This window comes from Passer domesticus, chromosome 5 (assembly GCF_036417665.1).
Source record: "Passer domesticus isolate bPasDom1 chromosome 5, bPasDom1.hap1, whole genome shotgun sequence".
Lineage (NCBI taxonomy): Eukaryota > Metazoa > Chordata > Aves > Passeriformes > Passeridae > Passer > Passer domesticus.
The window spans coordinates 7,700,924-7,718,459 of NC_087478.1; the positions used below are offsets into that span (position 1 = coordinate 7,700,924).

Sequence of the window (17,536 nt, forward strand, 5' to 3'; positions counted from 1 at the left end):
CAATGAGGCTTGGGTCCTCATGTTTTTTAGATTGCGGTTAGATCTTTGCATGAGGGGTAATGCACAGTGTAATTAGTATTATTAACTGTGAAAATACAAATGTTTACTAAACTAGCATCTAATACACCTGGACTATAAATTATGCTTTCTTTCTCTCACACAAAATTCTCATCTTCATATCTACACTTAATGGGTAGTTCAGTGAATCAGACAATGGAATGGAAGGATTGGACACAATTAAAGTATTAACTTTAGATAGTAATTGCCAGCATAGTTAAATGTTGGCTTATTTAAATATAGCCACCAAATTATAATGGGCTCTAATGCATGGGAGTGAATTGTAGTCTTGTTATATTCAGTGAATACTTAGCTATATCCTTTATGTAAACATCCTACTCACAGTAATCCAGTAAGGACATAAGGTAGAGTCTGTTTATTTTAAGAGGTAAACCACTCAGGATTATACAGGAATTAGGATGTGCATGCTTATATGGAGGTTTCTGATGTGAGGAAACTACAAGTTGTCCATTTCACTCTGCTTTTACTCAGTGGTAAAATGTGGAGTGTGTTCCCCTAATTATTGAACAGTTTATATTCCTGACTTGCATTTAGTATGTAAAATCTAAATCAGGATTTAAATTCTGAATTCAGAAAAAAGGTGTGCTAAGTAAGTTTTAAGACTAGAAGTCATATGTTTCCTCATAGTAAATGCCTTATTATTTGAACACTAATTAACTGCCAGGTATTTCCTGTGATAAATTGATAGTTTCGGTTTCTCAAAATGTGTAACACTCTGGATTGAAAGTTTGCATGGTGAGTGTCTTGCTTCTTTCTATTTGGAAATTTCTGGCCAACACATTTACTTCTGTTGTGAATCTGTGACATAGAGCCTGGACTACTAATAAGTCTGAATTCTAGAGAGGAAGCCTTTCTCTCTTCACACAGCTGGAGAATTCAGCAGTCCCTTTCATATGCAGAGGTACCTTGGAACCTTTAATTGCACTTTTTTCTTCCTGTTACTTCTATGGCGTTTCTACATCTCTTGAGCAGAATGAGGCTGGGTAAAGCAGCAAGGTGAGATCTATGTGTATCACCCCTACTTCATTTACTGCAGATTCTAGTCTGTGTGTGAGACAGGGGACAAACGGATTCCTACTATTCTCAAAGATTGGGGGTTGATGAGTCAGATCAAATGCCTGTTAGCTTAGGGTACTTTTGTTTTCTCTGTTCTTGTGCGTATGTAAGTTAGGAATCAGAACAGCTTCTTTTCAACTGAATCATGTTTCTGACACAGATTTTTGCCTTAGTATAGGTGAAAAGCAATTTAATAATTCCCCATTCCAGACCAGCATTTGAAGGGTATATTGTCATTAGGAGAAATACTGAAAAGCTCAAAAAGAAAGATAAATTTGATGTAATTTGAATTTCATCCATTCTGAAACAAAGAACAAAGTAAAGATAACATACAAAAAACATGCATTTGAATCTGTCATGATAATAAATGAATACCTACAGTTAAAATACTGCATTCCAGCTTAATGCTGAGGTCTCTTTAGCAGAATAAAATGGTAGTTGATTAATTTATGTTCTTAAATATAGGTAGACTTGATCTCTTTGTGGAGATCCTCAGAGGCACCTCGCAACTTCCACTGACCTACATTAACACTTCTTTTCTGCAAACTGCTTTGTGACATAACTAAAACTTGGGCCCAGACCAGGTATCCAGGTTAGGTGTATGTAGTGCACACCATTTATTATTTTAGCAGTATTCTGAAACAGATTTCTCAGATAGCATGGCATACAGAGGGACATGCAAGGGACATGCATGAACCAACACCAAATCCCTCCTAAAGCCCACTCTAGTTCAGATGAGTTAGACTAAGGCAAAATAGAAAATTCCCGCTGCTTATATTTTCCCTACAGAGATCATTGCAAAGCATGTCAGCTTGAACATTTAATCACAAAATAAGGAATGTATTTGGAGCTCTGTGCATAAGAGTGTTACCTAGTGACATCCATTGGGACCCTGTGTTTTAGCTTAAAGTATATACTTTAAAAAAAATTGTTTCTGAGGTTATAAGGGTAAATGTTTTGGAGGAGTTTCCTGAAAACATAGGTCCTGTAGGAATCATACCCTTAATCCATTGGCTTGATGCAGTTTTCAGCACAATCAGTAAAATCCCACTGCCTTTGCTTGGCTTTGGATTAGACCTCAAGGGTCACAAACTGGTTGAACTAAGCAGTGGAGCAGATGCGAGCTTCCTCAACTTGCAGACCTTTCTACCAGATTCCTGTTCAGACTTGTTAGCATCTGAATCTCAGGAGTGCTTTCTGGAATACACATCTGCAGAAACCAGCAAATGTGTAAATTATTCTCCTAAATCTCAAAGTTTTACTTCTAAAAAGGGCAAAAGTAACCTTCCTTTTAAGGAACTCAGTACTACGTTCACTTATGCTCCCAAGCTTAAAGACCTCCTCTTTTGTGGGGTGTTTATGCACTCCTTATGCAGCTGTCATACAACAGTTTAATTAAGCAATACTGCACTGAAACTGCAGTCAGCCACTATGGCCAGGGTATGTTTCCTCTGCCCACCACGGAGAGTTGGCTGTTCTAATTTCATTTGTTCAAATTAATGTGTTAACTCCCTCTGAGGAGGTAAGTAGTGTGTCACAGCTGGAGGCAGGACCTCTACACACGAATCCTTTTAGTTCATAGCAGGATTCAGGCATGCAAATGTTGACATTTTGAAATTGTTTCCCCAGAAGGTCAAATTAGTATAACTGGCTACAAAAAGAAAACACATCTACCCTGATGCCTTCCATAATTAGACCAGCTAGAAATAAACCCAAGTGTTTGCCATTATACTCAAAGCTGTGTTAGCTGCTACTGGAATTACATTTGTTTATGGGAAAAAAACAAAATAATTTATTGAATATTTATTTGACATTACAGGAAACAAATATTTGAACTGAGTTTTGAAAACTTTGTAAAAAGTAGTGTATTTGTTGTACACTGAATGGTAATGCACTGTTTTCAAGACTGTAAGATATCCATTCCTGAATGTTTTAAAATATATATGCGTCAGTAGGAAGACTCTTCATCATCAGGACAAGGAGTCATTTCCCCAGCTATCTTGTAAGTATGAATGTGATCTGCAACAGAATGTTATGATGCTGCTTTGTAATGTCTTTCTTGGGTATTACTTAATCTTCAAACATCATAAACATGTAGAAACTATATTATGACATTAGTTTATTCCAAATTTAATCAAAATCTTGGTAGACAATAAGAAGTTTTAGAGACATGTTTCACTTAAAGTGTTTAACTTACATCCACATCTGCTGTAAATTAATTTGGGTGTACTACAAGCAATAAAGCAACAGTTATATCAATTTCTAGTCTGCTGAAATGTGGCTTTAGAACTTATTTGGAACCACCCAGTGCTACTTTAATTTGGAAACACTGAATCAGTGTCCTGTTCAATTTTAGGTAAATTGTAACTTCAGGTTTTTTTTTAATTTACCCCCTTTCCCCAAATCTCTGGAGTGTACCATTAACCACAATGTGTTAGTGTATGAGCATCAAGGAAAAATGTGAGTTCTCCTTTAACTTTCAGCGGGGATTTTGTGTGAATGTTCCTCATCTGTCAGCAGTGACTCATGGTATCTTGGATCAATGTGGGCATTTGGAAGCGTGTGTGGCAGTTGACATACACATACACTTCAATATTACACCCAAAGGAGCTTTTTTTTGGAGGGAAATTAGTAGAGTAACCAGTGGAACTGCCGAGAATGAATAATATCATTGGGTCTGGAAGGGGAACTGGAAAGTGCCCTGCCTTTTCCCCCACAACATTCCAAGTTTTAATGCGCCCTTTACATGAACCAAACTTACACTGAGGCTACACAACGTGTGTAAGAAATTAATTTTAAATTCACATTGTGCTGGCGTGGCATAATGGTGCCAGTGGACAGTGTTTCGTAAATCCAGGTGAAAAATGGCCATGCTTCAAAACACAAAGTGCAGATAAATGCAGTGTGGAAAAATAAACTAGGTAAAAATTTGCAGTACATTTTGCAAAAATTGTTATATTTTGGTAATTCTCATTTTACATAGTAAAGATAAGAAGGCAAACTCTGCTTTCCATTTCAGTGTGCCTGGACCATTTCACTGATACCTTCAGTCTACAGATCAGTCTCTAAAGGCTTCTGTTCTGACAGGGACACAAAGTAAATGATATGAATGTGAGCTCTGATTTCTGTCTTGGTATGAAAACTGCAGCTTTTGTGGCTTGAGGAAAAATGATATAATGATTCTCATTTATATTCCACTGGAGCTTCAGAAATAAAAACTTCCATTATTTTTCTTTCCTGACGCTATCACTAAGGATAACAATGCTCTTGTGTTGATGCAAAAAGAGCTACCATTTTTTAGATTGATGAGACATCTAGGATCAGTGATGTGGACTAGGTCACCTTCCTGCTAGTTTGAAGAGAGAGGAAAAGAATAAAACAATTGGAAAAGGATGGATATTTAGCATGATAGGCAGCCACACCAGCTTTTTCCCCCTCCCCTCCAAGTTACTATCATTGAACATAACATTGCTTGGTTTTTGTTACTTCTGGAACAGTATTTTCACTTTTTCAGTTCTAATTTGTGTGCTCGTCACCTCCCTCTTACTGACATTTGCTGCAGGAGGTGGGAGGAGATGGGGCTGGACACGTTGCACTTGGGCCATGCCAGCTGAGAGCAGCCACCAGGAATCTGCTAGGAGCCTTTTCAGGTGGGACTGGCTGAGTGGTCTTGGAGTCAGAATATCGTAAAGTTACTTTCAGTTGTCTTTGGATCCCCTTCTGAGGCTGCTCTAAATAGAGGCTGATGTACCAGGTGATTTGTTGTTCAAACAAATCCAACTCTATTTACATTGACATGTCTTTGAACAAGCGAACCTGTGATCTGAGGTCAAGCAGTGTGAAGTTGTACCCAGACTTTGTCGTGCATTAAGCCCAGCCAGACAGGAGGTGCTACCTGAGTGCTGCTGATAATCCACTCACTTTTCCTCTTCCGCCTCTACTGGAAATTGCTGATGGGTCTTTCTGAAGTTCACTTAAAGGATCCAATGAACAAGTCATTTCAAAACAAAAGGCATTTAGAAGGAATTAGGGGTTGAAATGCTGTTACAGAAACTGAATTCAATCATTGTGACGTTACGCTCTTTGCAGATACTTCCACTCACCCAGGGAGGGCCCAAAGGTTTGAGGAGGGAAGGTGGAGTGGGGAGGAGGAAGGGTGAGGGAAGTTCCATGACCAGCTGAGAAAGGAGCTGCAGCAGTCATTTTGCTGAATTAGATTTCAAGTTTTGCATCTTCACTTTCCTTGTCAAGACTCAGGTCATGGCTGCATTTTTATCCACACATGATTAGGAGGGAAGTATGTTGTCTCCAGCCACAGCCAAAGCAAACACACAGTATGGTGTTTCCATGACCAGGGTTCTCCATAGTAGAAGATAACAGGGTTAGGTCAGAGAGTGAGAATTCCCCAGAATACCCTCTGAGTTTTCTGCAATTGAATTTCTGGAACTTGATGAGCTAGATGTTGTGTCTGTAAATTTAATAGTTCTTAAGGTTTTCTTTTTATTGATTTTGAAACTATAACCAATTTTACTATTTATAACATGTCTATACTATAACAATTTTACTATTTAAACCATGTCAAGAATTTCTACAGCTTAACTTTGTGTTGTGTGAAGTGGATTAAGACAAATTTTGGGTGATTCTAAAACTATTTAAAGCTCTTCACACTGTAGTTTCTTGGTGTTGTCAGAATTACAGTTTCAAGTTTGCTTCTATGTAGTGAAATTGTAGATAGAAATGCATTCCTCTCAGCCCATTTAGAGTATGCCCAGAATAAAAAAAATGAATGTAGAAATTGTAAGGTTTACTTTCTATTTTGAATGTAGCAGTTAATTATAAATTTCTTGTTTCTTATTTGAGTGTGTAACAATTATAAAAATAGTGAAAGTAGATCTAGTTTGGTTTGCGTAACTTGAAAGACATTAAAAATTTTGATTGACAGAGCAGTATCTTGCATGAGAAAATTCACTTTGATTTCAGAAATGGGGGGTTAGCTGCTGAATGATTAATTATGTTTATGACATTTGAATGGAAGGGAAAAACTGGAAATTACTTTTTGTTGCACAGAAGGTTGTAGGTGCAACTGGAAACATTTGATAAATAATGTTTACTAATTTGTTCTAATGAAGAGTAAATATATTACACACATTGCAGAACCACTGCAATCTGAATCTTTTATCCATGGTGTAAATCCATTGATTTACATTAGGATAAATTAAGAGAAAAATTGGGCATTATCACTTTATTTTGACATGGAAGTCTGTGCAAGGAGTGTCAGGGTTTAGAAGTCCCTGCTGTATTTTGCTCCAATTAAAGTGCATAGTGGAGCTGTGTGTATCTGTATGTGAGCTACACAGACTGCTTAACTGCAGTCATTGCTTCCAGCCCCTTGCTGAAACTCATCCAAAACCTCACTTACAGATTAGAAGAAACAAGAGCTATCAGAAGAGAGGAGGATGTAAATCCAAGCATGAATTTTACTCATCCATTCTATTAATGTTAAAAGACAATTCCTTAAAGTGCTGGATATGTAATCAAAGTCAAGGGTAGATCCATTCTGGAAAAACAAAATTTTAACAGAAGGAGTGTTGATAGCTATGTCTGAAATTAAGAATATGAGGTCACTGATATGTACCCATATATGAAAACCTGGACACAGTCCATCTAAGCCAGCTGCTATATAAATTATAATGATTATAATGATTTACCTACGAGCAGGACTCACCCAAAGCCCTTTTTGCATCTTATTAATCAGAGGATTTCGAAGAGTTGCTGCACAGATAAAGACAAGAGTTTCACACATGATTTTCAAGCATAAAAAGACCTTTTTTGAAGCAGTTCAGATGCATTTTCCATCACAAATCTGCTGAAAACACAAGTGCTACTTATTCTATTTTGTTGTTTTGCATATGCAACTAAATTTCCAGGGAATCTTCCTAACCCTATTGTGCATATTAAATAATTCACCTTAGTAAATACTCTGTGCAAGTTTATATTGTCAGTTCAGTAATAAAAATAAAATACATCATAGAAGGCAGAGAAGAACTTCATAGAAACATAGAATGGTTTATGTTGAAAAACACCTTGTAGATAATCTAGTTCAAGAGTATGGGACACCTTGCCATGAGCAGGAGCACCTTGCACTGGACCAGATTGCTCAAAGCCCCATCCAACGTGGCCTTGACCAGTTTCAGGGATGGTTTATCCACATCTTCTCTGAGCAACCTGGCTGTGTCTTGACACCTTCATAGCAAAGAATTTCTTGCTCCTATCAAATCTAAACCTGCCTGCCATCAGTTTAGAGCTTATTTAATTGCAGATCAAATCTATCTCTGCAGGATTTCCTCCATCCCAGTGTTTGAAGCTGTAGAGACACTCTCCCTTGCAGCCTGTTAAGCCAGTGAAAGCACTGACACACTTACTAATGGCTCACCCTCTGCAGGTCACCCTCATTCTTACACTGTCTCAATTTTGACATCTAAATCCTTTACAGACCTACCCCATTAGTCTTTCCAAGAGTCAATGGCAGCTTGCTTGTCAAACAGCAAAGTCACACTTGAAAATAAAACCACCAATCTTTACAAAAATTTCCTCTGATATCCCTATGAAACTTAACAGCTCATAATTGCTAGTTCTTCTAAATGAGCTAACTTATTTTTGAAGTACATTGATTTGGTACGTGAAAGCAGGATTTCTTTAAAAGTTAAAAAGAATACTTTTGTCCTGGGAAAGAAATACACTTGCATGAGGAAGAGTTTTATCATAACTGCAACTCAAGTACACATATGGACATTGTTGTTACTTTTGACTCCTAATAGTCCATGGTGTGTAAGTCACAGACACTGACTGGGTTTTTGACTTCGAGGTTCTGTTGTTAGGAAGTTCTCTTTTCAGAAGGGAATTTTCTAAAACTATTTAAGTAGTTTTTTATGTAATAGTCCCCAAATGTCATGACAGGTTCTGGCATTATTCAGACAGTTTTACGTCTGAGTTTTTACACAGAAATAATGACTCTTTGGAAGATGAACTGACTTTAATGATAATAATAAATAAACTAAAAGTTCTCAAATTGTACTTTTACAAAAGTCACCATGTAGACATTTTGTCCTTGCATTGTGTATCTCTGACTTGCATTGTCATGATTATGACAAAATAAAATCATGTCTTTTGAGCTAACTTTAGAGTAGCTTGCCTGAGAAAACACCCTAATAATTCAACATGTAGCTTCATCAAGTAACAATTAGATGAAGAGCAAAATCAATTCATCTTTGCTGGCTTCTTAGCCAGTGTTGTTGGACACTGTGAGTACCTAAGCAAGTTTCAGGATAACTCAGGTGCACTTACACTGCAGCATGGTCAATGTCTGGAGCAAGTAGCTGTGCCTATAGAGATCAGCAGCTCTTTTCCTGCGTTGCTTTTTTTCTGGTGGAAAAAGTTCATAAATCCTTGCTTTCTTTGGGAACAGTCAGTAAGAATTGTGGTCTGTACTGCATTTGGACCCAGCATGTGGCTCGAGTGTGCAGAGGATGGGGTGTGACAGTCTTCCCACCTCATTCCTGCTTGGAAGAACTGTGTGTGTTAGTCCCTGCAAAGGTGTTTGTGCCTCTGTGCTACGATATTTAATGAGACAAGGCCAGTGCTGTTTATAGATAAGGTAATCACTCCTTGAAGTTACAGCTACCCACAGTTTTACTTAATTGATAACCAGTACCGGTTCTGCTCGCTGGAGACTAACTTCATAGAAGTATCATAGAGAGAGCTGAAAATTGATTAACTTCTAACTAGATCTGATAACTGAGTTATTTAATGAATAGGATTTAGCTGGCTGTTTACCTGTGCTAGCTCAGATGGTGCAATTTCAGGTCATGCAGTGCCACACTGGGCTAACCAAACTCAGAGGGCTGAGTTAATATGCCTGCATTGTTTTTAGTATTTGGGTCAGAATGTTTATAAACTTCACATTAAATCATTATTTTGCCGCATTATTGCCACATTTTAAAGAACCTTGATAGCTGTAGATCTCCTTAAGATCTGGGTATTCATTGGTATGATGCATCACTTCCATTATTTCTCCTGAGCAGTTCTTACACCAGCACAAATGGGAGGTAGCGAAGATGTTGCCTACTCAGATCTCAGGATGAATTTTCCCTTAGACACAGACAATGTCTTAGTAAAACCAGATTATTGTCTCCTTTTGCCGTCATATATTCCTGCCTGATGCATCACACACACATAAAAAAATGTTATAGGTAGTATAGGTAATGTGAGTCTGTGATTATGTGACAACGTTTGGCTTAAATACTTGCGAAGTTCATGGTTAAATGTGTGCCATAACCTTTCTCACAAAGCCAAATTCATAATACAGGATGTTATAATAATTTTAACAAATGTATGCGATCAAGCTTTACAAGTCATTGTTTAGCTCATAGGTTAATATTTCTCATGTTTTATAAGAAAATAGCTGAGCCATAGGGATAATCTGGATTCACTTTCAGAGACCAAAAGGACAAATAATACAAATAATAAAGGGAAAACAGGTTGGTTTTAAAAATCTAAATGTTTTATGTCTTTGAAATATCATGTGACCCCTTCAATTACTCAAACCAAAAACACTTTAAGGGCTGTCATGTAGTTAAATAGTGCTGACATTAATGAGCTAAAATCTTCTCTCAGTTTTACAGTATAAAAAACATATGCATCAGTATTTTGAAGTCAAAGGATTCCATGCTTATACTGGTGCAACTGAAACAAAACATGGGTGTAACATTCCTTCTTCCAGGTATCTGGTTTTAATCAAACTATACTCCTGACCCCCAAGTTTTCTTTGCTGCAGTGAAAGGTAGACAGGAGTGTTTCATTTAAAATGCTTGGTTTCCATCATGATTGCGCAAAAAACTGTATATCTTGTTCTAGCTACCTTTAATTGATAAATTGTAATAATTCCCTGAACTGTGTTTCTGAACTATGTGTTCTCTCAGAAGCACAAGTTTTGCTATAAAACAAATATAGTGCTGTTTTTTTCTCCTTTTAGTAGAGTTCAGTGAAACCAGGTGATTGGCAACTGTTATGATAAGGTAGATGAAGAGGATGAAAGCTAGGACTGATTGAACAGCTGTGAGGGGCTCTGTTCCAATTGTATTTTGATTACTGATAAGATAACCCTCCCTTTTCTCCCAGTGATTTATCTCATTCAAATTACAATAACACTGAATTGCCATCAACAACAAACGCTGTGTAGTTTCAAGTTTCTGTGACTCTGGTGTAGCAAAAACTCAAAGGTGCTGATTACAAGTTTTCATGTTACATTTCTAAAAATGGATAAATCCTTACTGCACTGTGTGATTTCATACACTTCATAAGCCTGTTTTTTGTTTCATTTGAGATAAAACTGAACACTTTCTGGTATTTCCAAGCAGCATTATTCTAAAATTATCTGAAGCACAAGTTGTTGGTTTGTTTTTTTTTTGGAGGGGATGGTGTTGATAATTTTTATGTCTCTATTCTTTTGCTCCTAATACGAAATCAAAGACTTACTGGTAAAAATATATTGAAAATATTGGAAAGTTTGAATATAAATGAAAGACATATAATCTGACTGGTTAAATTAAAAGATGTCACAAACCAAATGTTTCTGCAATTATTTTTTCCCACCTCAGGTGAAATGCTAAAAAGAAAAAAAAAAAAGGTAAATTAGTTTTCCTTGTTTTATTTTATAGAAGTTTGAATTAGCACACTGTTAGCAAGTTATTTTTAATTAGGATGGGTGACTGAACCATTCTCCTCACTAAGGGCTAGATTCTAAGGTCCCAGTGATGTCAGAGGTGTCAATGAAAGAAAATAATTGTGGTATAAAGTAGTTAAATCCTGGGTGGGGGCAAAAGGAGTTCTTAACCTCCAGGCTAATGGCCATTTTACACAGCATTAGACCTGACATGGGGTCAAACTCACCTGATTTCAGACTAGTGTTTTCCATTACATATGGAATTACTCCACTGAAGTGTCTCACTGTATGACAGCCATTGTCTTGTCCGGGTGGGGACTGGACTCCCAACAAATACTGTGCATTTTCCATGCTTATACTGCTGGTTTTGCCACATAGCTCTGCTGGCTCATGCCTTGCAGGAAGCTCTTTTGCTTTCCTGCCAGTCCCTGCCTTTTCCATAATTGTTTGACTGGGGCAGAAGTCACCATCTGCACTCACAGCAATGAAATGGGGAAGCTACAAGAGAGGTTGGAAGTTAAAATACCCACTCCTTTCCTTGTATGTATCTAAGAATTCAGCAAATAATTACTCAAAGAGTAATGACTAATTTACACCTGGGATTATTTAGAAAGATACACATGCTGATATACAGAACAGGCACAATCTGCATCTGTGTAAGCAAGAAATGCATGTGCAAACATGTGGCCACCTGATCCTCTGTAGCCAAAGTAGAAGCCTGGCGAGAGAAGAAGGAAATGTTCTAGCATGACGTTGTGGGAGGCACTGCTCACAGTTCAGCAAAATCCCTGTTTGATGGCATAATGGCATTGACTCATCTTTTAGCTACTGCTGGGAGATCTCCAGTGAGATCTTATCGCTGCTGGCACAGGAATGCAGGTCGAGAGTTTTGTGCAACCAGCAACCCACTCATTGGCTTCAGAAGCGTGTTGTGACGAGCAGCACTCCCTGTATGATCCAGTCGCTCTGCAGAGTCACCAGGAATAGGACAGGACCAGATTTGAATCCTGCTGAGGAAACTAGGGAACCTTCCCTCTGTTTTTTAGAGAAATTGATGTGCCCTTTTGACCCTTATCAACAAAAACAGTCTTGGCTGGTGTGTGTCATTGTGAAGTCTATAACAGGGACGTAGGCCAAAGCCCACAAATTTTCTAAGTTGTTGCACAGACAAACTCCCTCTTGCTAAAAAGATTAAAGATAGTTTGCCTGCTAGTAGATAAGTGAAAAATAAGATGGTTTTCTTTTGTTATGTTTTCCTTCTGACAAACTTCACTGAGGGAATACAGACATAAAACAAGGTTTACAGTGGAATACCAACCATGGATAAACCAAACTTCAGGATCTGCATGACTGTATTCATCTTAGCTATAGCTGTGGTTTTCTGGCTTCTTCTTTAATGAAGAAGTGTGATAAAAATAAACCAAATCTACATTCCTTGTGCATGCATATCTCCATGGATTTCACAGCAGGAATTTGGCCCTCTGTATGTATATATACTATTAAGTTACAATTCCATTAGCAAATTAAATAACCACATATTAAAACGAAGGCAAGAGTTAGGGACTGGTTTCTTCTGTAAATTTGCCAACTCTCTCTGGCAAAGTGAATGTTCTGACACAAGTCAGACTGGATCAACAGACACATCAGTTAATAGAAAAAAGACCATGCACAGTCTACAGAAAAGCACTTTGAAAGAGGTCAAATATTTCAAGCTTGGACACTGGCTGAGAAAGGAGACTAAGACGGAGCAAGTGAATCAGGAATGTGAATTAAAGCTAGTTGAAGTGGTTATTAGGGGCATCTAGCCCACAAACCCTGAGAAATTAAATCTCCATCTCTTTTCAGTGATCATCACATTCATTATAATACGATTATTTTTTAAGGTATGGTGCATTTGAAACTGTTAGTTTTGGTCACCTGCAACAGTTAATAAATGTGGGAATGAAGCACCAATAACAAAAGCAATGGCATCTCTTTTACCTTCAAAATACAACCACCCAGTTCAAATCTAGCTCATACAGCATTTCACAGACAATGCTAGTTGTAATGTGCAGTGCTTAGCTGTATAGGGCTCATTCATTCCTGTTCAAAGTACAGGTGTGACTACAGCTGAGGATGTGTCAAAAGGAAATGAGAAAATTATCTCAGAGCAATTACTGAAGAAATTCTCTGGGAAATTACTGAAGAAATGGTGGAGTAATGTTACATCTGTGCAATAAAAATAACTGCACAGATCATTGAGGTAGTAAAAAAGGAAAAAAAGACTTTTTGAACGGGCAGCCATTACCTGTCTGCATAGAACATGGCTAGGCCAACATTCAGTAATAAGTAAAAAAAAAGGGAAAATATTTAGGCCATGCTGGTAGACAGTATTAATTTCATTGATTCATTGAATGCATTCATCATTTCCTCTTGTCGTTACAATGCAATCTTTGTTGTAAATCTTGGTTTATATTATCGCTGATCATCCACTAACCTTGCCAGCATGAGTGATGGACTCTTAGTAGAATTGATGGAATGCCAGTGCTGTTCTGGGATTGAGCCCTGCCTTTGCTCTTTCTCTCAGCAATAGACACTCATTGGATACTGAAGACACTGGATAGTAAACACTTTAAAATTAATGAATTTGAGGAGGTGGAATACTTAATTTGTATTGATTGTGCAAATGCCATTGCTTTGCTCTTCAACACCCTGTTCCAGGGTGGCCTGTAAAGCCACATTCATCACTGAATGAATACATATCAGTTAGAATCAACAGCAAGGAAATTATTTAGGATTTCTCCTCCTACTTGTGATGTAGCTCAAACCTACCTAAATAAATAGTGATTGAGAATCATCAACAGCGCAAATGAAATTTTTCTCCTCAGCCTATATTTTCAACCCAGTCCCTGACAGGGAGAAACCTGATGTCGTGTGATTTAAAATACATTGCTTGGAGCATGTCTAGGCCTAATCTTTTGGGCAACGGACCCTGCAAATCCAGTTGTCATCTGCAAAAGTCAGTAGTGTTACAATATGACACATACTGAATTAAAACCTAGAAGAAACGTCCCATTCTTAGAGAAGGAAATGGAATTTAGCTTTTAGTTTGACTTTAAATTGCATGTTCATAAAAACCCCAACAGTGTTTGGATTGCATGCTCTGAAAGTCACAGAAAATTAAAAGAAAAAAAAACACCTTTATATATTTCCCTGCACAGCCACACCTGGTCCTTTTAAGTTTTACTATGGAGACTTATGAACAGTGAAGATGATGATGTAATTTACTCTTGGCCATAATAAACCTTAGACTCCAATGCTATGATCTCACATTTTTCATGAATATTAGAAAGGAAAAAAAAACAACATCAATCACCATCTCTAGATGTGAATATTTAGAACTCTGCATTAGCAAAATCATATCAAGCTTCTTTTAAGCCAAGTAGCTGTGTGCCTAAGTGATCTCATTTTCATTTTTATCAGCTTTACCTTTGTGTAACATCGACTTCAGCAGACACTTGTCTTTACGCTGCAGTCACAAAGGGCAGAATCATACGTATATGAGTTCAAACCAACAAAGATGAAAAAATTACAAAGGTTTTTGACAGCTGCATTATAAGAAAAATGATCAGATACAAATGACAGCAGAGCATTTCTAGCCAAGAGAGAGTTTTAAGACAAGTTAAGCAATCAATCATCTACATCACTCACTATTCAGCGAGTCGACATTCAACATCTGAATCAGTCATTACAGAGTAAAGAGAATTAGTAAAGTCTCTTACAAAATGCAAATAAGTGAACTGGAGGACAATAGAGTCAAATTCTAGAACTTGGCAGGAAGCCATAAGAATTATTTTGACAAGACTGCTTGAGGTAATTTGATTGTTACATTTAAAAGAAAATAATTTTTAAAAAGTAAGCTTCAGTCTTGAGGAGTACAATTTGTGATATAAATGTATAGTTATTTTTAGTGACAAAAAATGTAGAATAAGCAACAAAATATGGTGTCTGCTCTGATGTTTTGCTACACTGCTACATGAATTAACTATTTTTGGTGGTAGTGAGAGCTTTTCCAAATAAATACAAAGAATACTAAAAGTAAAAGCTGTCTTAAATGATATGCAACTAACAGTGTTTGTCTTCCTTGAGTATGTTGCCTACTAATTTTTTTTTTTTGTGGAGTTTCAACGTGCTTCAAAATCCACCTGGTATAAGTGAACATCAAAAATAGGTTTAACATCTGCAGAGCTACAAAGCTGCAGGTGTGAAATTCTGTAAAATCATAAGTATCACTATTACCTAGGTCCAAAAAATCCCCACCTAACATCTTCCTTGTTCATACAAAAGAATGAGTTAAAAAGAGGAAAAATGAGTTGAAAATTAGGCAGAAACTTTTAAAAGCAGTTTCTGCCTGATTTCTGTCAGTATATGGGATTACTCACTTCTCAGTTGGAATAATGGTGGAAGATGGGAGTGATCTTACTGAAAACAGAAAAGCCATAGAATGTAGCTGCACTGTTAAGTGAATCCTGGACATTCAGGCATTTGGCATGTGGTCTGAGAGGAGTTACATACATCCTTGGCTTGTACTTGTGGCAGAATTGATGCAGACATTACATGCCTGAAACTCAAGCCATGCCCTCTGGCCGTCAGCCCTTGGGATGCTGAATGTATTCACTCCCTTTCTCATCTGTCTTGGCTCCGTCAATGGAACTGCTCCTGCTCCTAAAGCTGCCTTTTTAATTCACAGGCTTGAACTATGTAGGGTTGGTCATCACCAGGAAACTTTCTTATTGATGACTTACTAGTGGAGATATGCCTTAAAATGATAAAGATGGTTTGGTTTTGATCCCAATGTGAATATAGATAGGCATAAAGAAAGTGGGTTCTCATGAATGTTTATACTATTATGGTCCATAATTTACGGTAAAAGTATTTTTCAGAAAAATGCATATGACTTTGTTAATGTTTGAATAGCTAAGATGATTCTGTGGATCCTTGTACTTAAAAAAATCCTGTCCATGGCAAATGCAAATTTCTTTGAGAAATATCAGAACTAGAAAATTAAAGAGAAGCAAGGTTACTTTCTTTAGTTCAATTCTTGTTCCAAGCAAGGGAACAACACACTGCCTTTCTAAGAAAGCTCAGAAGATAATACATTTAAAAATAGGTGTTACATGTTATTTTATCTCATCAGCTAGCCATTCTTATCCCTTTTCTTGTAACTTACAGATTTTTATGAAATAGTTTCTTCTGCTGGCAATAGATTTTGTGTTTAGATGTGGTTATCAGCCAGTTATCCCCAAGTTTATCCTTGCAAATCTCATTGATTGAACAAAATTGAACTTTGTCCAACAGTTGATGAGTTACATGGCTAGAATTTTACCACCTAAAAGCTCATACAGGTTTTTAATTGATTTCACAGTTTCAACCTCTTTGTAAAGCTGAATCTCACAATCAGTTTGGGTGCTTGAAATAAAAAAAAACATTCATGGGCCCAGGTAAATATTGCTTTCACGTGTTTCTACACCATAAGCACAAATTCCTAAAATGATATCTGTACAAGTCAAAATAAAAGTCTCTATTTCATTTGACCATATTAACAGCAGAAGTATTACCTTTATCTTACAGAAATGTTGGAATCCAACAATGTAATCAATTTCAATGGACTAGCTAATAGCTCCAGTTACCACACTTTCCTCTTGGACGAAGAACGCGGTCGGCTGTATGTTGGAGCAAAGGATCACATATTTTCTTTCAACCTGGTTAACATCAAGGAATATCAAAAGGTACGTTCATTCATGTTCTGTACAATGTAAATATAAACTTTGAATGTTAAAGACTCGTTATTGCTCAGACTGTGTTGTGCACTGTTGGAATTATATAGTAAGTGTTTGGATGTCAGGAGTACTATTACGACAAAAATATTTGCTGACTCTGTGAAAAGCAATTTATAATGAGACTGTGACCTTTGACTATATAATCTGAAATATTTTTTTGTAAGACTACAAAAAAAAAAAAAAAGAAAAAAAGAAAATGATAAGTGAATAATCCAGCTATTTCCCAAACAAGACATACTTTCATGGCAACTGCTAAAAAAGTCGAGCATCTGTTATGACAGTTTAAACAGAAAGGCCTCACTGATCTGTATTTGTCTGCAGATAAAATAATCTATTTGGGAGTCCAAATGTTGATTTTTCTTCCTTAACTCAGCACTTGTAGGCACTCTGCTCTGCTGCTTTTGAACCAAAACAGTTCCATTATTAATAAAGGAGGAACAAGTCCATAAAATATTGCTGTTCTTGATGGAGATTGTAATTTTCCACTGAAAGTTGGTGACTAATTAAAAGCTGACAAGCAGTTTAATGTCATTCTTCTGTTTGAGTACAAATAAATAATGAAGTTTTCCTTTAGCTTAGTAAGACAAAGTGCCAAGAAGGTAAACAGTGGGATGGAGGTTTGATTTGTTATATTAAGTATTTTGATGGCAAATTTTAAAATCCAGAGAGTACCCTTTTATGAGAGATATATTGCTTTAATACCCAGGGATTATTTTTTTTTCTTAGTGTTCCTGACCTTTTGGCCATTTGACTATTAGCTTACTAAGATGATAGCAATAAATACCTTGTGTTTTTTGTTCAGAGGGAAGACAGGCTATTCATTTGTATTCTCCAAGGATAAGAGGATAAAAGGAAAACTGAG

General features: G+C 36.9%; 1 protein-coding gene across 2 annotated transcripts in view; it reads left to right on the forward strand.

Annotated features, from left to right (window-relative positions):
• Positions 1-17,536, forward strand: part of SEMA3A (semaphorin 3A) — a 165,710-nt gene that overhangs the window by 31,892 nt on the left and 116,282 nt on the right. For both annotated transcript variants that reach the window (XM_064421859.1, XM_064421860.1), the window contains one exon: positions 16,466-16,623. In XM_064421859.1, the coding sequence (XP_064277929.1) occupies positions 16,466-16,623 (158 nt within the window). The remainder of the gene's footprint in view (positions 1-16,465; positions 16,624-17,536) is intronic.